Source organism: Panulirus ornatus, chromosome 23 (genome assembly GCF_036320965.1).
Source record: "Panulirus ornatus isolate Po-2019 chromosome 23, ASM3632096v1, whole genome shotgun sequence".
NCBI classification, from domain to species: Eukaryota; Metazoa; Arthropoda; class Malacostraca; order Decapoda; family Palinuridae; genus Panulirus; species Panulirus ornatus.
The window spans coordinates 18,408,957-18,435,576 of NC_092246.1; the positions used below are offsets into that span (position 1 = coordinate 18,408,957).

Consider the following 26,620-nt stretch of genomic DNA (forward strand, 5'->3'; position numbering starts at 1 on the left):
TTCTCTCCATGTGCCCAAACCACTTCAAAACACCCTCTTCTGCTCTCTCAACCACGCTCTTTTTATTTCCACACATCTCTCTTACCCTTACGTTACTCACTCGATCAAACCACCTCACACCACACATTGTCCTCAAACATCTCATTTCCAGCACATCCATCCTCCTGCGCACAACTCTATCCATAGCCCACGCCTCGCAACCATACAACATTGTTGGAACCACTATTCCTTCAAACATACCCATTTTTGCTTTCCGAGATAATGTTCTCGACTTCCACACATTCTTCAAGGCCCCCAGAATTTTCGCCCCCTCCCCCACCCTATGATCCACTTCCGCTTCCATGGTTCCATCCGCTGCCAGATCCACTCCCAGATATCTAAAACACTTCACTTCCTCCAGTTTTTCTCCATTCAAACTCACCTCCCAATTGACTTGACCCTCAACCCTACTGTACCTAATAACCTTGCTCTTATTCACATTTACTCTTAACTTTCTTCTTCCACACACTTTACCAAACTCAGTCACCAGCTTCTGCAGTTTCTCACATGAATCAGCCACCAGCGCTGTATCATCAGCGAACAACAACTGATTCACTTCCCAAACTCTCTCATCCCCAACAGACTTCATACTTGCCCCTCTTTCCAAAACTCTTGCATTTACCTCCCTAACAACCCCATCCATAAACAAATTAAACAACCATGGAGACATCACACACCCCTGCCGCAAATCTACATTCACTGAGAACCAATCACTTTCCTCTCTTCCTACACGTACACATGCCTTACATCCTCGATAAAAACTTTTCACTGCTTCTAACAACTTTCCTCCCACACCATATATTCTTAATACCTTCCACAGAGCATCTCTATCAACTTCTTGTCTTTTTTTATATGGATTTTTAGGTGAAAAGATAACATAGAGTGTTGGAATTTCAGCTCTTTATATACATATCATGCACAAAAGTGGCATCTGTATATTCACAAACGTTTAACTGACTCATATGATACCTAGCCAGTCTCCTTGAAGGTTCTCATAATCGCATACAGGAATTCTGTCGTTTTACATTCTAAGTGGGATAAGTTCATCTTCCGTGACTCGTAACATACCTGAGTGATATAAGAGCATGTTTACCTTTTCTCTGATACGATCTAGGATCCTAAAGAATATATGACTACATTTGTATCATAGCAAAATCTGTAATAGAGCTAAAACTCTGACTTTCGTGAATAATGTTCCTTGGCAAGTTCTTAATCATATCACTTTATTTCTGTTAATTTCAAAACATTTCTTAGTGATGGTGAATATGTTCACCGTAGTTGTAGACCTTGACGATGGCCTCCTTGAAGTTGGGGATCTCGCGGAAGACACGTTCGTCAGGGACGCGACGGTCCAGTGGGTAGCCGAGGGGCTTCCTGTCAGGGGACACTCCCTTCACGCCCAAATGGTGGTACTTGGTCATTGTGGGAAGGCCTTCAATGGCTGCGTCAGCTGCACCGTCGGTCACAGCCACCACCAGCATGAACTCCACACCAGCTGCGTTGCCCTTGGGTATGAGCAACCTGTTGGGCAGACCAGTGGCGCTCTCGAACTGTTCAAGATGCAGTTCAGTGCCACCAGCAAGGGCCTCCTCAGTCATAGCCATCAGAGTCTTCATGCTTGGCACGTCAGGCACCGTCACTGAGGCCTCAGTGCACTTGCGGACGATGTGGTTCTCGCCAGGGGCCACTGTTAGTAAATGAAAAAGAAATATCTTGTTATATTAATTGAATAAGCTAATATACAATCATGTCATCACAGATTAAATATACCATGACAAATATAGCTTTATCCTCAGTTACATCATAGATTTTCATTTTCTATTTTCAACTATAATCACAAATTATATTTAGAAATAAAGACATTCTCTACAATTCGAGAGTAAAGGATCTTTTATACTTACGTTTTTTCCAGGACTTGTCTAGTTCGATAGCATGCCAACGACCCTCATCGAATGAAAACTCAGCACCGTTAGCGTCACGAAGTGGCCAGGCCATGATGCGCACTGTGGCCAAGACTTCTGCCTCATTGTTGTTGACAACATCAATATTGACGGAGAAATCTTTGTGCCTCAGACGTGGCATCATTGCGCTAATTTCTACCTCTGTTTCCGCTCTATCCTCGAAAAGATTGGGAAGGATGATTTCATAGTCTTCCAAGTAGGTCTCCAATGGACCATCAATGGCTACATTGCTAATGGCCACACCAGGGAGCACAAGTTCTTCTTTAGTATAAGGTGGAAGACTATCTTTATGCTTTCTGAAGAGGTTGTCGATGCGCTTGTGCAGTTTATAGAAGCTGGGGTCCCTAGTAGCACCCATGTAGTGCTCCATGACATTGGGAGGCATGCCGTACTTTCCGTGGGGATCAGCCTGACGGGCAATCACCTTGTGAGCCATATTGTTCAGAGAGCCGTAGTATTCAGGGTTGGGGCTGTAAAGAGAGGACTCAATCACATCACCCAAGATAGCAACACCGCGTTCATTCCTAATATCTATGATGGACCCATCCTTGCCAATAATGTATCCATGGTCAATGGCATCGCGGATGCGGCTCTCAAGCTGCACCAACTCACGAATCATGGGAAGACCATCTACATCCACAAGCATGACGTCGTCGGGGCGGGATGGGAATGCCACACCATTCTTGTATGAAATCTGAGGAGAGTATCCCTCTTTCAGTGGTTTATCCTCCCGTATTGGCTCGGAAATTTTCAGGTGGTTCGAGATGCGTTCGGCGTCGAAGCGGTTAGTTAGCTGGTGATGTATCCAGAAGAAGATCTCACCCTTACGCTCAATGTGACGGCCGTAGGTGTCTTTCCACCAGAAGGGATATTCCATATGCCAGTTTACGTAGTGGGAACTGAGACCAATATCCTCAGCGAAGTAAGCAACTTTCTGCTCAGGATTCTTCTTGGTAGTTCTGAAGCCCATTTTGATCATGGCTGGTGTTCCAGTCATCTTGGCTTTATACGCATCCATCATGACTCTAGAATCAATGAAGAAGTGTGGCACGATCTCATAGACGGGTGGCAGCACAAGGTGCTCACCAAGCGGAGAGTGCTTGACAGCTGCGTACCCAGCATAAATAAACTCTCCCTCGTTCATTCTCTCACGGAAATAGGCAGCACTAGCAACAGCAGTATCCCAGTCCTGGCACTGCATGAGAACCTCAAAGAGCATGAGTGCTTCCTCACGGTCGCGTGTGGTGAGAGCTGTCACAACTCGTCCTTTCTTCTGAAGCCTCTCAGCCCTCAGTTCTCCCATCAGTTTATGAACGGCGGCTCCACCGTCAGCGTAGCGAGAAACATCAGCCTCTGGGTCAAAGGTGTCTGCAAATGTCTTCAACCTCTCATCCCGCAGAGGCTCGAACACCTTGTAGAGTAGATAATTGATGTCGCGCTGCCTCTGGGCTAAAGCCACTCCTGAAACATACAAATGAAAACGTCAGAAAGAATATCTTACCATTTCTTTCTTAAGTTGAATCTATATACATAAAAAAATGTTGAGAGATTAATCTTATTCTAGCTTCGCAAATTAGAGTTCACAAACTTATACCGATTTTGACTAAACTCTTCACAGCATTTCTGTTGGTGAAAGGTTATAATAATCGTTCCATGAATTTATCATGATCAGCATTAATACTTGCTTCACTCGCTACGCAACAGTTGCCATCAGTAATTTAATTCATCATAATCACGAAACTACAATCCCCTAGTGTGGTTTCCAGTTATTGTAAGTCACTGAATGTTAACAAATATACAAACCAGCCGCAGCTTCATCTCCCTGGTAACCAGCGAGATCTTTCAAGCCGAGTTCGGGCAAGGCAGCGGCCGCAGCCACCAGAGCGAACAACACCAAGACCTTCATGCTGATGGTGCCGGTGGAGCATTCGCGCCGCCTTATATACTCCGCTGGTCCTTACCACCATCTTGGGTCTACCATGATAACAGTAGTTATGTCACCCCTTTTCGTCGTCTCACTTCATACCCAGATGACCTCTCCTTATCAAGTTTTTAGATCTTTAGATGTTGTATGACATAGCTTATCAACAGACTTAGGTACACTGTTAACCCAATCATTTCATTATAAAATGGAACTTTCGTAGATTCCTGAATAAACCAGTAAGTATACCTTTAAACAGATGTTTCTGGGCTTGCACAATTTTCTCTCAATCACGGAATTCCATGAAAACATTGTTGTAAAATTCAGTAGAATCTGCATTTTTGTGCCAAAAGCTGTTGAGAGAAGTCGTAAGGAACAGTAAATTATTTTCACTATTTCGAGGAAATTGGAGTAATACTGATAGATATAATTTATCATTCTGAAAGTCAAATCAGCTAATTTAGATCTGAATGAGCCATCTTCATAGGTTATAGGTGACTATGTAATTGATATCTTATTGGCTCAGACATTCTGTCTAGCGTCTAAGAATGCTTACCACACAAATCTCGCTTGCTTCACAATTTAATTCTGTGAAGTCAAAGTTGTATAAAATCTCTTTCTAGACTGCTTCCCTATTTTTGATCTAATGCTTCTGGAGATTGTACAGTCGCATATGATGTAATCAACTATCAATTGATATTTCAACGGAACAGTGTCCAAATTTTTCGACTGTTTAAGAAAGCTGATGTTATCTGAAAAAGACAATCTATAACACGGTCTACTACATTCGTGTACACTGGTATACATTTATCCTTAACCTTTCTAAGATGAGCTGCTTCATATTCCACCATGTGCCTGTGGAGTGAGTGGATGTTTATTCACGACGTCTGCTGCTTACTAGAAGGTGAAAAGACATTGTTAACAGCTCATTACTGTTATAAGAATATATTCATCTTCTGCTCACCATGCCCGCTATGAATATCGTAACAGATGGCAATGTTTATGCCGACGTATGAATCATTTTTGCCTTGGATGATGAATTTGATTTCGCAGTGTTCCTTAAGTCACATCTTGTTTGGCGTAGAATTCCTTTTCAATCAACCTCATTGTTACCGAACATTGTTAAAATGTATGAATAACAGAGATAAGGTCTCCTAATACAACAGCAACATAGCGTAAATCTCACGAACAGTTATCTTAGTGAACACATTAAAAGCATTGACGTAGCTCTACAAGACTGCTCACAAGAGATATCAGTTAGGTAAGAGATTATTGTCTCTTTAATTCACCATAGTACAGGGAGAAGTAGGGCCTTACGACACCTCTCAACTACACCACAGAAGAATTCATTATCTTACCTCTACAAGATTCTCTCGAATTTCATGTCATTAGGCAGTACCCCAGCCAATTCACCTACCGACTTTGAGACCTCGCCACTAGACAATAACTCACGAACTTTAAGGGAAAGTCGTCGCCAGATCAAATATTACCTTCAATAACATATCCATATGCAACACAAAAACATAAACTTTTTTCTTCTTTTTATCATTTATAAGCTTTTAACTGAAAATGTGTGGTGTTTGTGTGAACTTCACGGTTCATGTATTCCGAGAATGAGTGAAAATGACGATAAGACAAAACACATTTCATCTGGTCAAACAACATTTCATGTGATAGATATTGTAAAAAGAAGACGGTTTTGAGAGCGTATGGGATATGACTAGTCGATACCCCGCTGCTCACTAGTGTCAGACAAAGGGTATTCGATTACATAATACTCGAACTGTCATCTTCCTTTAAAAATGATCATAGTGCCAGATATACGATGTTTTGATCCGGGCTAGTATGCCATATGAAAGTCATGGAAAGTAGCTCCGTGAAAAGAGAGTAGGTGGCGAAAGCTTTGCAGACGATGAACTACAGCGAGTCTGTGGGGTTGGATGGAAGGAACTGCAGTTCAATTTATTAGGAGATGGGGTGACTTTGCAATTGATTAGTTGGTAAGGGTATTCATTGTATATATAGATCATAGTGAAGTGCCTGATGATTGGCTGAAATCAAGTATAGTGCCAATATATAAAGGCAAAGGTGATGAAGGTGAGTGTTCAAACAACAAAGACATGAGTTTGTTCAGTATACCTGGTAAGTTGCATAGGAGGATATTCTTTGAGCGGGTAAAAGATTGTAAAGAGCATCAGACTGGGTAGGAGCAGCGTGATTTCAGATGTGGTGTGGTTTCAGAAGTGTGTGGACTAGATGTTTGCTTTGAACAATGTCTGTGAGAAATACTTGCAAAAACAATGGACTGAATATGGCATTTATGGATCTGGAATAAGCATATGATAGAGTAGATAGAGATATTTTTTGTAAGGTTCTAAGAGTATATGGTGTGGGAGGGACGCTGCTAGAAGCAGTGAAAAGTATTTATATACACGTAGAGTGTTAGGCGTCTGTACGAGGAGGAAGAGAGGAGAGTCAATGCTTCCCAGTGAAGGATCGTTTGCGGCAGAGGCGTGTGATATCACCATATTGTACAATTTGTTAAATTTCTCCAAATGGATTGTTAGGTGAAATGATAACGTACATCATTTGCGTTTTAGTTCTTTATTGACATATTACGCATAAAGGTAGCATTTCTATACTCACAAACATCTGATTGACTCATTTCAACCCTAGCTACTCCTTTTAAAGATGCTAATGATCATAAAGGGAATCCTGTCATTTGACATTCCAAGTAAGATCTATCTTCATTAACTTGTAACATGCTTAAATGACTTCAAAATATGCTCACCTTTTTCCTCGATACAATCACAGATCCTTGAAAAGATGTGAATGCCATTCGTATGGTAGCAAAATCTCTTACAGAAATAAACATCTAATTCTAATACAGAATTTCTCACAGCAAGATCTTGTCCATATCACTTTTATCGCCAAACTCCAAATATTTCTTAGTGATGGTGAATATGTTCACCGTAGTTGTAGACCTTGACGATGGCCTCCTTGAAGTTGGGGATCTCGCGGAAGACACGTTCGTCAGGGACGCGACGGTCCAGTGGGTAGCCGAGGGGCTTCCTGTCAGGGGACACTCCCTTCACGCCCAAATGGTGGTACTTGGTCATTGTGGGAAGGCCTTCAATGGCTGCGTCAGCTGCACCGTCGGTCACAGCCACCACCAGCATGAACTCCACACCAGCTGCGTTGCCCTTGGGTATGAGCAACCTGTTGGGCAGACCAGTGGCGCTCTCGAACTGTTCAAGATGCAGTTCAGTGCCACCAGCAAGGGCCTCCTCAGTCATAGCCATCAGAGTCTTCATGCTTGGCACGTCAGGCACCGTCACTGAGGCCTCAGTGCACTTGCGGACGATGTGGTTCTCGCCAGGGGCCACTGTTAGTAAATGAAAAAGAAATATCTTGTTATATTAATTGAATAAGCTAATATACAATCATGTCATCACAGATTAAATATACCATGACAAATATAGCTTTACCCTCAGTTACATCATAGATTTTCATTTTCTATTTTCTACTATAATCACAAATTATATTTAGAAATGAAGACATTCTCTACAATTCGAGAGTAAAGGATCTTTTATACTTACGTTTTTTCCAGGACTTGTCTAGTTCGATAGCATGCCAACGACCCTCATCGAATGAAAGCTCAGCACCGTTAGCGTCACGAAGTGGCCACGCCATGATGCGCACTGTGGCCAAGACTTCTGCCTCATTGTTGTTGACAACATCAATATTGACGGAGAAATCTTTGTGCCTCAGACGTGGCATCATTGCGCTAATTTCTACCTCTGTTTCCGCTCTATCCTCGAAAAGATTGGGAAGGATGATTTCATAGTCTTCCAAGTAGGTCTCCAATGGACCATCAATGGCTACATTGCCAATGGCCACACCAGGGAGCACAAGTTCTTCTTTAGTATAAGGTGGAAGACTATCTTTATGCTTTCTGAAGAGGTTGTCGATGCGCTTGTGCAGTTTATAGAAGCTGGGGTCCCTAGTAGCACCCATGTAGTGCTCCATGACATTGGGAGGCATGCCGTACTTTCCGTGGGGATCAGCCTGACGGGCAATCACCTTGTGAGCCATATTGTTCAGAGAGCCGTAGTATTCAGGGTTGGGGCTGTAAAGAGAGGACTCAATCACATCACCCAAGATAGCAACACCGCGTTCATTCCTAATATCTATGATGGACCCATCCTTGCCAATAATGTATCCATGGTCAATGGCATCGCGGATGCGGCTCTCAAGCTGCACCAACTCACGAATCATGGGAAGACCATCTACATCCACAAGCATGACGTCGTCGGGACGGGATGGGAATGCCACACCATTTTTGTATGAAATCTGAGGAGCGTATCCCTCTTTCAGTGGTTTATCCTCCCGTATTGGCTCGGAAATTTTCAGGTGGTTCGAGATGCGTTCGGCGTCGAAGCGGTTAGTTAGCTGGTGATGTATCCAGAAGAAGATCTCACCCTTACGCTCAATGTGACGGCCGTAGGTGTCTTTCCACCAGAAGGGATATTCCATATGCCAGTTTACGTAGTGGGAACTGAGACCAATATCCTCAGCGAAGTAAGCAACTTTCTGCTCAGGATTCTTCTTGGTAGTTCTGAAGCCCATTTTGATCATGGCTGGTGTGCCAGTCATCTTGGCTTTATACGCATCCATCATGACTCTAGAATCAATGAAGAAGTGTGGCACGATCTCATAGACGGGTGGCAGCACAAGGCGCTCACCTAGCGGAGAGTGCTTGACAGCTGCGTACCCAGCATAAATAAACTCTCCCTCGTTCATTCTCTCACGGAAATAGGCAGCATTAGCAACAGCAGTATCCCAGTCCTGGCACTGCATGAGAACCTCAAAGAGCATGAGTGCTTCCTCACGGTCGCGTGTGGTGAGAGCTGTCACAACGCGTCCTTTCTTCTGAAGCCTCTCAGCCCTCAGTTCTCCCATCAGTTTATGAACGGCGGCTCCACCGTCAGCGTAGCGGGAAACATCAGCCTCTGGGTCAAAGGTGTCTGCAAATGTCTTCAACCTCTCATCCCGCAGAGGCTCGAACACCTTGTAGAGTAGATAATTGATGTCGCGCTGCCTCTGGGCTAAAGCCACTACTGAAACATACATATAAAAACTTCAAAAAGAATATCTTACTATTTCTTTCTTAAGTTAAATCAATATACATAAAAAATGTTGAGAGATTAATTTTATTCTAGCTTCGCAAATTAGAGTTCACAAACTTATACGGATTTTGACTAAACTCTTCACAGCATTTCTGTTGGTGAAAGGTTGTAATAATCGTTCCATGAATTTATCATGATCAGCATTTATACTTGCTTCACTCGCTACGCAACAGTTGCCATCAGTAATTTCATTCATCAGAATCACGAAACTACAATCCCCTAGTGTGGTTTCCAGTTATTGTAAGTCACTGAATGTTAACAAATATACAAACCAGCCGCAGCAGCTTCATCTCCCTGGTAACCAGCGAGATCTTTCAAGCCGAGTTCGGGCAAGGCAGCGGCCGCAGCCACCAGAGCGAACAACACCAAGACCTTCATGCTGATGGTGCCGGTGGAGCATTCGCGCCGCCTTATATACTCCGCTGGTCCTTACCACCATCTTGGGTCTACCATGATAACAGTAGTTATGTCACCCCTTTTCGTCGTCTCACTTCATACCCAGATGACCTCTCCTTATCTAGTTTTAAGATCTTTAGATGTTGTATGACATAGCTTATCAACAGACTTAGGTACACTGTTAACCCAATCATTTCATTATAAAATGGACTTTCGTAGATTCCTGAATAAACCAGTAAGTATACCTTTAAACAGATGTTTCTGGGCTTGCACAATTTTCTCTCAATCACGGAATTCCATGAAAACATTGTTGTAAAATTCAGTAGAATCTGCATTTTTGTGCCAAAAGCTGCTTAGCTAAGTCGTAAGGAACAGTAAATTATTTTCACTATTTCGAGGAAATTGGAGTAATACTGATAGATATAATTTATCATTCTGAAAGTCAAATCAGCTAATTTAGATCTGAATGAGCCATCTTCATAGGTTATAGGTGACTATGTAATTGATATCTTATTGGCTCAGACATTCTGTCTAGCGTCTAAGAATGCTTACCACACAAATCTCGCTTGCTTCACAATTTAATTCTGTGAAGTCAAAGTTGTATAAAATCTCTTTCTAGACTGCTTCCCTATTTTTGATCTAATGCTTCTGGAGATTGTACAGTCGCATATGATGTAATCAACTATCAATTGATATTTCAACGGAACAGTGTCCAAATTTTTCGACTGTTTGAGAAAGCTGATGTTATCTGAAAAAGACAATCTATAACACGGTCTACTACATTTGTGTACACTGGTATACATTTATCCTTAACCTTTCTAAGATGAGCTGCTTCATATTCCACCATGTGCCTGTGGAGTGAGTGGATGTTTATTCACGACGTCTGCTGCTTACTAGAAGGTGAAAAGACATTGTTAACAGCTCATTACTGTTATAAGAATATATTCATCTTCTGCTCACCATGCCCGCTATGAATATCGTAACAGATGGCAATGTTTATGCCGACGTATGAATCATTTTTGCCTTGGATGATGAATTTGATTTCGCAGTGTTCCTTAAGTCACATCTTGTTTGGCGTAGAATTCCTTTTCAATCAACCTCATTGTTACCGAACATTGTTAAAATGTATGAATAACAGAGATAAGGTCTCCTAATACAACAGCAACATAGCGTAAATCTCACGAACAGTTATCTTAGTGAACACATTAAAAGCATTGACGTAGCTCTACAAGACTGCTCACAAGAGATATCAGTTAGGTAATAGATTATTGTCTCTTTAATTCACCATAGTACAGGGAGAAGTAGGGTCTTACGACACCTCTCAACTACACCACAGAAGAATTCATTATCTTATCCATTATCAAGATTCTCTCGAATTTCATGTCATTAGGCAGTACCCCAGCCAATTCACCTACCGACTTTGAGACCTCGCCACTAGACAATAACTCACGAACTTTAAGGGAAAGTCGTCGCCAGATCAAATATTACCTTCAATAACATATCCATATGCAACACAAAAACATAACTTTTTCTTCTTTTTATCATTTATAAGCTTTTAACTGAAAATGTGTGGTGTTTGTGTGAACTTCACGGTTCATGTATTCCGAGAATGAGTGAAAATGACGATAAGACAAAACACATTTCATCTGGTCAAACAACATTTCATGTGATAGATATTGTAAAAAGAAGACGGTTTTGAGAGCGTATGGGATATGACTAGTCGATACCCCGCTGCTCACTAGTGTCAGACAAAGGGTATTCGATTACATAGTACTCGAACTGTCATCTTCCTTTAAAAATGATCATAGTGCCAGATATACGATGTTTTGATCCGGGTAGTATGCCATATGAAAGTCATGGAAAGTAGCTCCGTGAAAAGAGAGTACGTGGCGAAAGCTTTGCAGACGATGAACTACAGCGAGTCTGTGGGGTTGGATGGAAGGAACTGCAGTTCAATTTATTAGGAGATGGGGTGACTTTGCAATTGATTAGTTGGTAAGGGTATTCATTGTATATATAGATCATAGTGAAGTCCCTGATGATTGGCTGAAATCAAGTATAGTGCCAATATATAAAGGCAAAGGGGATGAAGGTGAGTGTTCAAACAACAAAGACATGAGTTTGTTCAGTATACCTGGTAAGTTGCATAGGAGGATATTCTTTGAGCGGGTAAAAGATTGTAAAGAGCATCAGACTGGGTAGGAGCAGCGTGATTTCAGATGTGGTGTGGTTTCAGAAGTGTGTGGACTAGATATTTGCTTTGAACAATGTCTGTGAGAAATACTTGCAAAAACAAATGAATTGAATATGGCATTTATGGATCTGGAATAAGCATATGATAGAGTAGATAGAGATATTTTTTGTAAGGTTCTAAGAGTATATGGTGTGGGAGGGACGCTGCTAGAAGCAGTGAAAAGTATTTATATACACGTAGAGTGTTAGGCGTGTGTACGATGAGGAAGAGAGGAGAGTCAATGCTTCCCATTGAAGGATCGTCTGCGGCAGAGGCGTGTGATATCACCATATTGTACAATTTATTAAATTTCTCCAAATGGATTGTTAGGTGAAATGATAACGTACATCATTTGCGTTTTAGTTCTTTATTGACATAGTACGCATAAAGGTAGCATTTCTATACTCACAAACATCTGATTGACTCATCTCAACCCTAGCTACTCCTTTTAAAGATTCTAATGATCTTAAAGGGAATTCTGTCATTTCACATTCCAAGTAAGAAGATCTATCTTCATTAACTTGTAACATGCTTAAATGACTTCAAAATATGTTCACCTTTTTCCCTGATACAATCACAGATCCTTGAAAAGATGTGAATGCCATTCGTATGGTACCAAAATCTCTTACAGAACTAAACTCTAATATTTCTTAGTGATGGTGAATATGTTCACCGTAGTTGTAGACCTTGACGATGGCCTCCTTGAAGTTGGGGATCTCGCGGAAGACACGTTCGTCAGGGACGCGACGGTCCAGTGGGTAGCCGAGGGGCTTCCTGTCAGGGGACACTCCCTTCACGCCCAAATGGTGGTACTTGGTCATTGTGGGAAGGCCTTCAATGGCTGCGTCAGCTGCACCGTCGGTCACAGCCACCACCAGCATGAACTCCACACCAGCTGCGTTGCCCTTGGGTATGAGCAACCTGTTGGGCAGACCAGTGGCGCTCTCGAACTGTTCAAGATGCAGTTCAGTGCCACCAGCAAGGGCCTCCTCAGTCATAGCCATCAGAGTCTTCATGCTTGGCACGTCAGGCACCGTCACTGAGGCCTCAGTGCACTTGCGGACGATGTGGTTCTCGCCAGGGGCCACTGTTAGTAAATGAAAAAGAAATATCTTGTTATATTAATTGAATAAGCTAATATACAATCATGTCATCACAGATTAAATATACCATGACAAATATAGCTTTACCCTCAGTTACATCATAGATTTTCATTTTCTATTTTCTACTATAATCACAAATTGTATTTAGAAATGAAGACATTCTCTACAATTCGAGAGTAAAGGATCTTTTATACTTACGTTTTTTCCAGGACTTGTCTAGTTCGATAGCATGCCAACGACCCTCATCGAATGAAAGCTCAGCACCGTTAGCGTCACGAAGTGGCCACGCCATGATGCGCACTGTGGCCAAGACTTCTGCCTCATTGTTGTTGACAACATCAATATTGACGGAGAAATCTTTGTGCCTCAGACGTGGCATCATTGCGCTAATTTCTACCTCTGTTTCCGCTCTATCCTCGAAAAGATTGGGAAGGATGATTTCATAGTCTTCCAAGTAGGTCTCCAATGGACCATCAATGGCAACATTGCCAATGGCCACACCAGGGAGCACAAGTTCTTCTTTAGTATAAGGTGGAAGACTATCTTTATGATTTCTGAAGAGGTTGTCGATGCGCTTGTGCAGTTTATAGAAGCTGGGATCCCTAGTAGCACCCATGTAGTGCTCCATGACATTGGGAGGCATGCCGTACTTTCCGTGGGGATCAGCCTGACGGGCAATCACCTTGTGAGCCATATTGTTCAGAGAGCCGTAGTATTCAGGGTTGGGGCTGTAAAGAGAGGACTCAATCACATCACCCAAGATAGCAACACCGCGTTCATTCCTAATATCTATGATGGACCCATCCTTGCCAATAATGTATCCATGGTCAATGGCATCGCGGATGCGGCTCTCAAGCTGCACCAACTCACGAATCATGGGAAGACCATCTACATCCACAAGCATAACGTCGTCGGGGCGGGATGGGAATGCCACACCATTTTTGTATGAAATCTGAGGAGAGTATCCCTCTTTCAGTGGTTTATCCTCCCGTATTGGCTCGGAAATTTTCAGGTGGTTCGAGATGCGTTCGGCGTCGAAGCGGTTAGTTAGCTGGTGATGTATCCAGAAGAAGATCTCACCCTTACGCTCAATATGACGGCCGTAGGTGTCTTTCCACCAGAAGGGATATTCCATATGCCAGTTTACGTAGTGGGAACTGAGACCAATATCCTCAGCGAAGTAAGCAACTTTCTGCTCAGGATTCTTCTTGGTAGTTCTGAAGCCCATTTTGATCATGGCTGGTGTGCCAGTCATCTTGGCTTTATACGCATCCATCATGACTCTAGAATCAATGAAGAAGTGTGGCACGATCTCATAGACGGGTGGCAGCACAAGGCGCTCACCTAGCGGAGAGTGCTTGACAGCTGCGTACCCAGCATAAATAAACTCTCCCTCGTTCATTCTCTCACGGAAATAGGCAGCATTAGCAACAGCAGTATCCCAGTCCTGGCACTGCATGAGAACCTCAAAGAGCATGAGTGCTTCCTCACGGTCGCGTGTGGTGAGAGCTGTCACAACGCGTCCTTTCTTCTGAAGCCTCTCAGCCCTCAGTTCTCCCATCAGTTTATGAACGGCGGCTCCACCGTCAGCGTAGCGGGAAACATCAGCCTCTGGGTCAAAGGTGTCTGCAAATGTCTTCAACCTCTCATCCCGCAGAGGCTCGAACACCTTGTAGAGTAGATAATTGATGTCGCGCTGCCTCTGGGCTAAAGCCACTACTGAAACATACATATAAAAACTTCAAAAAGAATATCTTACTATTTCTTTCTTAAGTTAAATCAATATACATAAAAAATGTTGAGAGATTAATTCTATTCTAGCTTCGCAAATTAGAGTTCACAAATTTATACGGATTTTGACTAAACTCTTCACAGCATTTCTGTTGGTGAAAGGTTGTAATAATCGTTCCATGAATTTATCATGATAAGCATTTATACTTGCTTCACTCGCTACGAACAGTTGCCATCAGTAATTTCATTCATCATAATTACGAAACTACAATCCCCAAGTGTGGTTTCCAGTTATTGTAAGTCACTGAATGTTAACAAATATACAAACCAGCCGCAGCTTCATCTCCCTGGTAACCAGCGAGATCTTTCAAGCCGAGTTCGGGCAAGGCAGCGGCCGCAGCCACCAGAGCGAACAACACCAAGACCTTCATGCTGATGGTGCCGGTGGAGCATTCGCGCCGCCTTATATACTCCGCTGGTCCTTACCACCATCTTGGGTCTGCCATGATAACAGTAGTTATGTCACCCCTTTTCGTCGTCTCACTTCATACCCAGATGACCTCTCCTTATCTACTTTTAAGATCTTTAGATGTTGTATGGCATAGCTTATCAACAGACTTAGGTACACTGTTAACCCAATCATTTCATTATAAAAAGGAACTTTCGTAGATTCCTGAATAAACCAGTAAGTGTACCTTTAAACAAATGTTTCTGGGCTTGCACAATTTTCTCTCAATCACGGAATTCCATGAAAACATTGTTGTAAAATTCAATAGAATCTGCATTTTTGTGCCAAAAGCTGCTGAGCTAAGTCGTAAGGAACAGTAAATTATTTTCACTATTTCGAGGAAATTGGAGTAATACTGATAGATATAATTTATCATTCTGAAAGTCAAATCAGCTAATTTAGATCTGAATGAGCCATCTTCATAGGTTATAGGTGACTATGTAATTGATATCTTATTGGCTCAGACATTCTGTCTAGCGTCTAAGAATGCTTACCACACAAATCTCGCTTGCTTCACAATTTAATTCTGTGAAGTCAAAGTTGTATAAAATCTCATTCTAGACTGCTTCCCTATTTTTGATCTAATGCTTCTGGAGATTGTACAGTCGCATATGATGTAATCAACTATCAATTGATATTTCAACGGAACAGTGTCCAAATTTTTCGACTGTTTGAGAAAGCTGATGTTATCTGAAAAAGACAATCTATAACACGGTCTACTACATTTGTGTACACTGGTATACATTCATCCTTAAACTTTCTAAGATGAGCTGCTTCATATTCCACCATGTGCCTGTGGAGTGAGTGGATGTTTATTCACGACGTCTGCTGCTTACTAGAAGGTGAAAAGACATTGTTAACAGCTCATTACTGTTATAAGAATATATTCATCTTCTGCTCACCATGCCCGCTATGAATATCGTAACAGATGGCAATGTTTATGCCGACGTATGAATCATTTTTGCCTTGGATGATGAATTTGATTTCGCAGTGTTCCTTAAGTCACATCTTGTTTGGCGTAGAATTCCTTTTCAATCAACCTCATTGTTACCGAACATTGTTAAAATGTATGAATAACAGAGATTCGGTCTCCTAATACAACAGCAACATAGCGTAAATCTCACGAACAGTTATCTTAGTGAACACATTAAAAGCATTGACGTAGCTCTACAAGACTGCTCACAAGAGATATCAGTTAGGTAAGAGATTATTGTCTCTTTAATTCACCATAGTACAGGGAGAAGTAGGGCCTTACGACACCTCTCAACTACACCACAGAAGAATTCATTATCTTACAAGATTCTCTCGAATTTCATGTCATTAGGCAGTACCCCAGCCAATTCACCTACCGACTTTGAGACCTCGCCACTAGACAATAACTCACGAACTTTAAGGGAAAGTCGTCGCCAGATCAAATATTACCTTCAATAACATATCCATATGCAACACAAAAACATAAACTTTTTCTTCTTTTTATCATTTATAAGCTTTTAACTGAAAATGTGTGGTGTTTGTGTGATCGTCACGTTTCATGTATTCCGAGAATGAGTGAAAATGACGATAAGACAAAACACATTTCATCTGGTCAAACAACATTTCATGTGATAGATATTGTAAAAAGAAGACGGTTTTGAGAGCGTATGGGATATGACTAGTCGATACCCCGCTGCTCACTAGTGTCAGACAAAGGGTATTCGATTACATAGATACTCGAACTGTCATCTTCCTTTAAAAATGATCATAGTGCCAGATATACGATGTTTTGATCCGGGTAGTATGCCATATGAAAGTCATGGAAAGTAGCTCCGTGAAAAGAGAGTACGTGGCGAAAGCTTTGCAGACGATGAACTACAGCGAGTCTGTGGGGTTGGATGGAAGGAACTGCAGTTCACTTTATTAGGAGATGGGGTGACTTTGCAATTGATTAGTTGCTAAGGGTATTCATTGTATATATAGATCATAGTGAAGTGCCTGATGATTGGCTGAAATCAAGTATAGTGCCAATATATAAAGGCAAAGGGGATGAAGGTGAGTGTTCAAACAACAAAGACATGAGTTTGTTCAGTATACCTGGTAAGTTGCATAGGAGGATATTCTTTGAGCGGGTAAAAGATTGTAAAGAGCATCAGACTGGGTAGGAGCAGCGTGATTTCAGATGTGGTGTGGTTTCAGAAGTGTGTGGACTAGATGTTTGCTTTGAACAATGTCTGTGAGAAATACTTGCAAAAACAATGGACTGAATATGGCATTTATGGATCTGGAATAAGCATATGATAGAGTAGATAGAGATATTTTTTGTAAGGTTCTAAGAGTATATGGTGTGGGAGGGACGCTGCTAGAAGCAGTGAAAAGTATTTATATACACGTAGAGTGTTAGGCGTCTGTACGAGGAGGAAGAGAGGAGAGTCAATGCTTCCCAGTGAAGGATCGTTTGCGGCAGAGGCGTGTGATATCACCATATTGTACAATTTGTTAAATTTCTCCAAATGGATTGTTAGGTGAAATGATAACGTACATCATTTGCGTTTTAGTTCTTTATTGACATATTACGCATAAAGGTAGCATTTCTATACTCACAAACATCTGATTGACTCATTTCAACCCTAGCTACTCCTTTTAAAGATGCTAATGATCATAAAGGGAATTCTGTTATTTCACATTCAAAGTAAGAAGATCTATCTTCATTAACTTGTAACATGCTTAAATGACTTCAAAATATGCTCACCTTTTTCCTCGATACAATCACAGATCCTTGAAAAGATGTGAATGCCATTCGTATGGTAGCAAAATCTCTTACAGAAATAAACATCTAATTCTAATACAGAATTTCTCACAGCAAGATCTTGTCCATATCACTTTTATCGCCAAACTCCAAATATTTCTTAGTGATGGTGAATATGTTCACCGTAGTTGTAGACCTTGACGATGGCCTCCTTGAAGTTGGGGATCTCGCGGAAGACACGTTCGTCAGGGACGCGACGGTCCAGTGGGTAGCCGAGGGGCTTCCTGTCAGGGGACACTCCCTTCACGCCCAAATGGTGATACTTGGTCATTGTGGGAAGGCCTTCAATGGCTGCGTCAGCAGCACCGTCGGTCACAGCCACCACCAGCATGAACTCCACACCAGCTGCGTTGCCCTTGGGTATGAGCAACCTGTTGGGCAGACCAGTGGCGCTCTCGAACTGTTCAAGATGCAGTTCAGTGCCACCAGCAAGGGCCTCCTCAGTCATAGCCATCAGAGTCTTCATGCTTGGCACGTCAGGCACCGTCACTGAGGCCTCAGTGCACTTGCGGACGATGTGGTTCTCGCCAGGGGCCACTGTTAGTAAATGAAAAAGAAATATCTTGTTATATTAATTGAATAAGCTAATATACAATCATGTCATCATAGATTAAATATACCATGACAAATATAGCTTTACCCTCAGTTACATCAAAGATTTTCATTTTCTATTTACTACTATAATCACAAATTATATTTAGAAATGAAGACATTCTCTACAATTTGAAAGTAAAGGATCTTTTATACTTACGTTTTTTCCAGGACTTATCTAGTTCGATAGCATGCCAACGACCCTCATCGAATGAAAGCTCAGCACCGTTAGCGTCACGAAGTGGCCAGGCCATGATGCGCACTGTGGCCAAGACTTCTGCCTCATTGTTGTTGACAACATCAATATTGACGGAGAAATCTTTGTGCCTCAGACGTGGCATCATTGCGCTAATTTCTACCTCTGTTTCCGCTCTATCCTCGAAAAGATTGGGAAGGATGATTTCATAGTCTTCCAAGTAGGTCTCCAATGGACCATCAATGGCTACATTGCTAATGGCCACACCAGGGAGCACAAGTTCTTCTTTAGTATAAGGTGGAAGACTATCTTTATGCTTTCTGAAGAGGTTGTCGATGCGCTTGTGCAGTTTATAGAAGCTGGGATCCCTAGTAGCACCCATGTAGTGCTCCATGACATTGGGAGGCATGCCGTACTTTCCGTGGGGATCAGCCTGACGGGCAATCACCTTGTGAGCCATATTGTTCAGAGAGCCGTAGTATTCAGGGTTGGGGCTGTAAAGAGAGGACTCAATCACATCACCCAAGATAGCAACACCGCGTTCATTCCTAATATCTATGATGGACCCATCCTTGCCAATAATGTATCCATGGTCAATGGCATCGCGGATGCGGCTCTCAAGCTGCACCAACTCACGAATCATGGGAAGACCATCTACATCCACAAGCATCACGTCGTCGGGACGGGATGGGAATGCCACACCATTTTTGTATGAAATCTGAGGAGAGTATCCCTCTTTCAGTGGTTTATCCTCCCGTATTGGCTCGGAAATTTTCAGGTGGTTCGAGATGCGTTCGGCGTCGAAGCGGTTAGTTAGCTGGTGATGTATCCAGAAGAAAATCTCACCCTTACGCTCAATGTGACGGCCGTAGGTGTCTTTCCACCAGAAGGGATATTCCATATGCCAGTTTACGTAGTGGGAACTGAGACCAATATCCTCAGCGAAGTAAGCAACTTTCTGCTCAGGATTCTTCTTGGTAGTTCTGAAGCCCATTTTGATCATGGCTGGTGTGCCAGTCATCTTGGCTTTATACGCATCCATCATGACTCTAGAATCAATGAAGAAGTGTGGCACGATCTCATAGACGGGTGGCAGCACAAGGTGCTCACCGAGCGGAGAGTGCTTGACAGCTGCGTACCCAGCATAGATAAACTCCCCCTCGTTCATTCTCTCACGGAAATAGGCAGCATTAGCAACAGCAGTATCCCAATCCTGGCACTGCATGAGAACCTCAAAGAGCATGAGTGCTTCCTCACGGTCGCGGGTGGTGAGAGCTGTCACAACTCGTCCTTTCTTCTGGAGCCTCTCAGCCCTCAGTTCTCCCATCAGTTTATGAATGGCGGCTCCACCGTCAGCGTAGCGGGAAACATCAGCCTCTGGGTCAAAGGTGTCTGCCAATGTCTTCAACCTCTCATCCCGCAGAGGCTCGAACACCTTGTAGAGTAGATAATTGATGTCGCGCTGCCTCTGGGCTAAAGCCACGCCTGAGACATACAAATAAGAGTATTAGGAGTATCTTATTAATATTTCTCATATCAAGTGCACATACATGAGAAGTGTATAGAATAATAGATTCAGATGATTAGGTATACAATGATTTTCACAAAGTGACTACAGTCTCTACGTAGTATATGTTTTGGTGTATGGTTGTAAAAGTCGTTGCAGCCTTTTGGTGTCAACCATTCTAGCAGTCTTAAACACTAACCTACAGTGTCCGACAATGTTCTCCACTTATCATAAGTCAGTAGATGATACTTATCATACTCACCAGCTGCTGCTTCATCTCCCTGATAACCAGCGAGATCTTTCAAGCCGAGTTCGGGCAAGGCGGCGGCCGCAGCCACCAGAGCGAACAACACCAAGACCTTCATGCTGATGGTGCCGGAGGAAGGTTCGCGTCGCCTTATATACCTTGGTGATCCTCACCGCTGTCGGGTCGTCTAGGATTACCCCTGATAACACTGGTTATATCACTTCTTTCTGTCGTTTTAGATCACCCACTGATGACCTCTCCTTATCTAGTTTTCAGACCTACAAGCGTTGTGTGACATAGATTATAGTTAGACTTGGGTACATTTCCAACTCTATACATTCATTACTCGAGGAACCTTCGTAGATGTCTTAATACAGAAGTAAATAGGCATCTAAGGAGATGATCAATATGTCCACAATTTTCCTTCGCGCAGAGATTTGAAAGTACATAGTGGTATAAAAATACAGACAATGTTTGCATTTCAAGCTGAAAATTGCTGAGTACGTCGAATAGCACAGTAAATCTTTTCGAATGCCTCAAAGACTGTGAAAAAGTGATGATTAAGCATAAATGATCAGCCTGGCGGTCAAATCAGCTTCTTCTAAAGATGGATATTCCTTCTTTTTGCTTTATTGGTGGCTCTGTAACTAATATCTTATTGGCTAAGATATTTTGTCAGAAATGCAGAAGTTTGTCTTATCTGAACGTCTAAGACTGCTTAACATATAAATGTTAATATATAGCGATAACTCTCAACACACTCCACCCAAGACACATAGTAAGATAAGGAAACGTCCTCAACTAACAGAGGCCATTAGCATCAAACGGCTTAGACCCGTACCTGCTTAGCAACGGCTTCCAAGTTCGGAGATACACTTGGGTTCTGTGTAAAGGTTTGCCATGTCCAAGTCTGGCACGGCCCGATTTCTCAGTAAAGAACCCATTCACATCAGACAGGCAGATTTCACTGTCCCACAACATTTTCATAAGACTGACCAATCTTTGAGTGTGCCAAATAATGTCATATGATAGCCGTTCTATAAGTTTGCCAGACTCTTTTCATACGACAGCCCGTTCTCTAAATTTGCTAGACCTTGCACATAAGGTGGCCCGATTTTTGTGTATATAGTGTATATATACAGTGGATATGGTGACTCAATTACACTGCTTGTTGGTTGGCAATAGACCCTTAAGTCTCTCTGAGGACGTGAAATGCTATCAACATCGAGTTTTTATAGTTTTGATAGCATTTATATGAAATTCATATGATATAAGTTTCATAAAGTAATAAAATCCAGCGCCAACAAAAACAGGTATGTAGATGATGTTCTTTGTGTTTGGCCAACAAATGAAAATTTACAAATATTTCTCCCCTTACTTCACAATTTAGTACCTTCCATCAAATTTACTGTAGAAAATGAAAATAATGGTATGTTACCATTGTTAGATTGCATGATCCATAGACAAGGAAACAAGTCTAAGTTTATCATATATAGAAAACCCACCAATGTATGCTCATATATCCATTATTACTCATCTCAACATGACAGAGTTAAATTATCATCATTTCAATCTATGTTCCTTAGGGCATTACGTATTTGCAGTCCAGAGTTTATTGACGATGAGTTTGCGAAGATATATTCTATTGGATCTAAGTTAAGTACCCTAGATCTTTCATTGATAAATCCCTTAAGTTAGCAAAGAAATCATTTTATAGAGTTGAGCCCAAACCTCCCATTGACACCAAGAATCTTTTAATTCTCCCTTTTAATAATAATTTCACTTTGCTTCCCATGTTGCTTAAATCCTTTAATGTAAATGTTGCCTTTAGCAACAATAATACTATAAAGAATATCTTAATCAGGAATTCACCAGAAAATTCTCTTGGTTGCATCTATAAAGTGCCTTGTGCAAACTGTGATAAATTTTATGTTGGTCAGACTGGTAAGGATCTTTCTGTTAGACTTAAGCAACATAAATATAGTATAAGAACGGGACAAGACTCAAATGCCTTGTTTGATCATGTTAAAAACTATGATCATTGTATTGACTGGAGTAACGCCATCTCAGTTATTAACTCTAACTCTATTACCAAGAGAAATATCATTGAATCTTCTATTATTAAATACACAAAGAATTATAATCTAAATATTAGTGATGGTCTATACAAATTAGATAACTTTATTGTTGATAAGATTTGTAAAATGATAAGTTTATGAACGCTCGTTGTATGTTTTGGACTATCACATGTTTACCAAATGGCGTCCTAGCTTCGTCTCTTCGATGTATATCAGCTGACTGTTATATATCTCTCTTGTGTCTCCCCTGGTGATGTGATTATTACACGAAAGTGCACTTGGGAACTTTTCGTGTTTCATTTTCCCCGTGGACTCATAGGAATATCTTGATCACGTGCAGATTGTGATCCTTTCCAATATATATATATATATATATATATATATATATATATATATATATATATATATATATATATATATATATATATATATATATGTATATATATATATATATATATATATATATATATATGTGTGCCTATGACCACATACATATATATATGTATATATATATATATATATATATTTATTTATTTATTTATTTTGCTTTGTCGCTGTCTCCCGCATTAGCGAGGTAGTGCAAGCAAACAGACGAAAGAATGGCCCAACCCGCCCACATACACATGTATATACATACACGTCCACACACGCAAATATACATACCTATACATCTCAATATACACATATATATACACGCACAGACATATACATATATACACATGTACATAATTCATACTGTCTGCCTATATTTATTCCCATCGCCACCTCGCCACACATGGAATAACAACCCCCTCCCCCTCATGTGTGCGAGGTAGAGCTAGGAAAAGACAACAAAGGCCACATTCGTTCACACTCAGTCTCTAGCTGTCATGTAATGATGCACCGAAACCACAGCTCCCTTTCCACACGAGGGGCCCCATACAACTTTCCATGGTTTACCCCAGACGCTTCACATACCCTGGTTCAATCCATTGACAGCACGTCCACCCCGGTATACCACATCGTTCCAATTCACTCTATTCCTTGCAGGCCTTTCACCCTCCTGCATGTTTAGGCCCCGATCACTCAAAATCTTTTTCACTCCATCTTTCCACCTCCAATTTGGTCTCCCACTTCTCTCGTTCCATCAACCTCTGACACATTTATCCTCTTGGTCAATCTTTCCTCACTCATTCTCTCCATGTGACCAAACCATTTCAAAACACCCTCTTCTGTTCTCTCAACCACGCTCTTTTTATTTCCACACATCTCTCTAACCCTTATATTACTTACTCGATCAAACCACCTCACACCACACATTGCCCTCAAACATCTCATTTCCAGCACATCCACCCTCCTGCGCACAACTCTATCCATAGCCCAAGCCTCGCAACCATACAACATTGTTGGAACCACTATTCCTTCAAACATACCCATTTTTGCTTTCCGAGATAATGTTCTCGACTTCCACACATTCTTCAAGGCTCCCAGAATTTTCGCCCCCTCCCCCACTCTATAATTCACTTCCGCTTCTATGGTTCCATCCGCTGCCAGATCCACTCCCAGATATCTAAAACACTTTACTTCCTCCAGTTTTTCTCCATTCAAACTTACCTCCCAATTGACTTGACCCTCAACCCTACTGTACCTAATAACCTTGCTCTTATTCACATTTACTCTTAACTTTCTTCTTTCACACACTTTACCAAACTCAGTCACCAGCTTCTGCAGTTTCTCACATGAATCAGCCACCAGCGCTGTATCATCAGCGAACAACAACTGACTCACTTCCCAAGCTCTCTCATCCGCAACAGACTGCATGCTTGCTCCTCTTTCCAAAACTCTTGCATTCACCTCCCTAACAACCCCATCCATAAACAAATTAAACAACCATGGAGACATCACACACCCCTGCCGCAAACCTAAATTCACAGAGAACCAATCACTTTCCTCGCTTCCTACACGTACACATGCCTTACATCCTCGATAAAATCTTTTCACTGCTTCTAACAACTTGCCTCCCACACCATATATTCTAAATACCTTCCACAGAGCATCTCTATCAACTCCATCATATGCCATCTCCAGATCCATAAATGCTACATACAAATCCATTTGCTTTTCTAAGTATTTCTCACATATTTTTCACAGCAAACACCTGATCAACACATCCTCTACCACTTATGAAACCACACTGCTTTTCCCCAATCTGATGCTCTGTACATGCCTTCACCCTCTCAATCAATACCCTCCCATATAATTTACCGGGAATACTCAACAAACTTATTTGAGTATCCCCTTTGCCTTTGTACAATGGCACTATGCAAGCATTCCGCCAATCCCCAGGCACCTCACCATGAGTCATACATACATTAAATAACCTTACCAACCAGTCAACAATACGGTCACCCCTTTTTTAAATAAATTCCACTGCAATACCATCCAAACCTGCTGCCTTGCCGGCTTTCATCTTCCGCAAAGCTTTTATTAACTCTTCTCTGTTTACCAAATCATTTTTCCTAACCCTCTCACTTTGCACACTACCTCGACCAAAACACCCTATATCTGCCACTCTATCATCAAACACATTCAACAAACCTTCAAAATACTCACTCCATCTCCTTCTCGCATCACCATTACTTGTTATCACCTCCCTATTAGCCCCCTTCACTGAAGTTCCTATTTGTTCCCTTGTCTTACGCACTTTATTTACCTCCTTCCAGAACATCTTTTTATTCTCCCTAAAATTTAATGATAATCTCTCATACCAGGTCTCATTTGCCCTCTTTTTCACCTCTTGCACCTTTCTCTTGACCTCCTGTCTCTTTCTTTTATACATCTCCCACTCATTTGCATTTTTCCCTGCAAAATTCGTCCAAATGCCTCTCTCTTCTCTTTCACTAATAATCTTACTTCTTCATCCCACCACTCACTACCTTTTCTAATCAACCCACCTCCCACGCTTCTCATGCCACAAGCGTCTTTTGCGCAAGCCATCACTGCTTCCCTAAATACATCCTATTCCTCCCCCACTCCCCTTACCTCGTTTGTTCTCACCTTTTTCCATTCTGTACTCAGTCTCTCCTGGTACTTCCTCACACAAGTCTCCTTCCCAACTCTCACCGCTCTCTTCACCCCAACATTCTCCCTTCTTTTCTGAAAACCCCTACAAATCTTCACCTTCGCCTCTACAAGATAATGATCAGACATCCCTCCAGTTGCACCTCTCAGCCCATTAACTTCCAAAAGTCTCTCTTTCGCGCGCCTATCAATTAACACGTAATCCAATAACGCTCTCTGGCCATCTCTCCTACTTACATACGTGTACTTATGCATATCTCGCTTTTCAAACCAGGAATTCCCAATCACCAGTCCTTTTTCAGCACATAAATCTACAAGCTCTTCACCATTTCCATTTACAAACACTGAACACCCCATGTATACCAATTATTCCCTCAACTGCCACATTACCCACCTTTGCATTCAAATCTCCTGTCACTATAACATTGGTCTTGTGCATCAAAACCACTAACACACTCATTCAGCTGCTCCCAAAACACTTGCCTCTCATGATCTTTCTTCTCATGCCTAAGTGCATATGCACCAATAATCACCCATCTCTCTCCATCAACTTTCAGTTTTACCCATATCAATCTAGAATTTACTTTCTTACACTCTATCACATACTCCCACAACTCTTGTTTCAGGAGTAGTGCTACTCCTTCCCTTGCTCTTGTCCTCTCACTAACCCCTGACTTTACTCCCAAGACATTCCTAAACCACTCTTCCCCTTTACCCTTGAGCTTCGTTTCACTCAGAGCCAAAACATCCAGGTTCCTTTCCTCAAACATACTACCTATCTCTCCTTTTTTCTCATCTTGGTTACATCCACACACATTTAGACAACCCAATCTGAGCCTTCGAGGAGGATGAGCACTCCCCGCGTGACTCCTTCTTCTGTTTCCCCTTTTAGAAAGTCAAAATACAAGGAGGGGAGGATTTCTGGCCCCCCGCTCCCGTCCAATCCAGTCGCCCACCACGACACGCGAAGAATGCGTGGGAAGCACTCTTTCACCCCTATCCCCAGGGATAATATATATATATATATATATATATATATATATACATACACACATACATACACACATATACACACATA

At 41.8% G+C, this 26,620-nt stretch overlaps 4 protein-coding genes across 5 annotated transcripts; all 4 read right to left on the reverse strand.

Annotated features, from left to right (window-relative positions):
* Positions 1-922: 922 nt before the first annotated feature.
* Positions 923-3,925, reverse strand: LOC139756840 (pseudohemocyanin-1-like). The gene is made up of 3 exons (XM_071676666.1): positions 3,804-3,925; positions 1,941-3,461; positions 923-1,726 (listed from the first exon to the last, which is right to left on the reverse strand). The coding sequence occupies exons 1-3, from the start codon at positions 3,904-3,906 to the stop codon at positions 1,290-1,292; spliced, it is 2,061 nt and encodes a 686-aa protein (XP_071532767.1). The 5' UTR covers positions 3,907-3,925; the 3' UTR covers positions 923-1,289.
* Positions 3,926-6,509: 2,584 nt separating this feature from the next.
* On the reverse strand, positions 6,510-9,525 carry LOC139756839 (pseudohemocyanin-1-like). Its single transcript, XM_071676665.1, has 3 exons — positions 9,383-9,525; positions 7,521-9,041; positions 6,510-7,306 (listed from the first exon to the last, which is right to left on the reverse strand). Exons 1-3 carry the CDS (start codon positions 9,486-9,488, stop codon positions 6,870-6,872), a joined length of 2,064 nt encoding a protein of 687 aa, XP_071532766.1. The 5' UTR covers positions 9,489-9,525; the 3' UTR covers positions 6,510-6,869.
* A 2,565-nt stretch (positions 9,526-12,090) lies between these two features.
* On the reverse strand, positions 12,091-15,015 carry LOC139756841 (pseudohemocyanin-1-like). 2 transcript variants are annotated; one of them, XM_071676667.1, is made up of 3 exons: positions 14,902-15,015; positions 13,041-14,561; positions 12,091-12,826 (listed from the first exon to the last, which is right to left on the reverse strand). In XM_071676667.1, exons 1-3 carry the CDS (start codon positions 15,002-15,004, stop codon positions 12,390-12,392), a joined length of 2,061 nt encoding a protein of 686 aa, XP_071532768.1. In that variant the 5' UTR covers positions 15,005-15,015; the 3' UTR covers positions 12,091-12,389. The 2 variants fall into 2 exon arrangements, with proteins under 2 accessions (XP_071532768.1, XP_071532769.1); XM_071676668.1 differs by having other exon boundaries at positions 13,041-14,558; positions 14,902-15,014.
* A 2,585-nt stretch (positions 15,016-17,600) lies between these two features.
* Positions 17,601-20,549, reverse strand: LOC139756843 (pseudohemocyanin-1-like). The gene is made up of 3 exons (XM_071676670.1): positions 20,420-20,549; positions 18,615-20,135; positions 17,601-18,400 (listed from the first exon to the last, which is right to left on the reverse strand). The coding sequence occupies exons 1-3, from the start codon at positions 20,520-20,522 to the stop codon at positions 17,964-17,966; spliced, it is 2,061 nt and encodes a 686-aa protein (XP_071532771.1). The 5' UTR covers positions 20,523-20,549; the 3' UTR covers positions 17,601-17,963.
* Between the last annotated feature and the right edge of the window lie 6,071 nt (positions 20,550-26,620).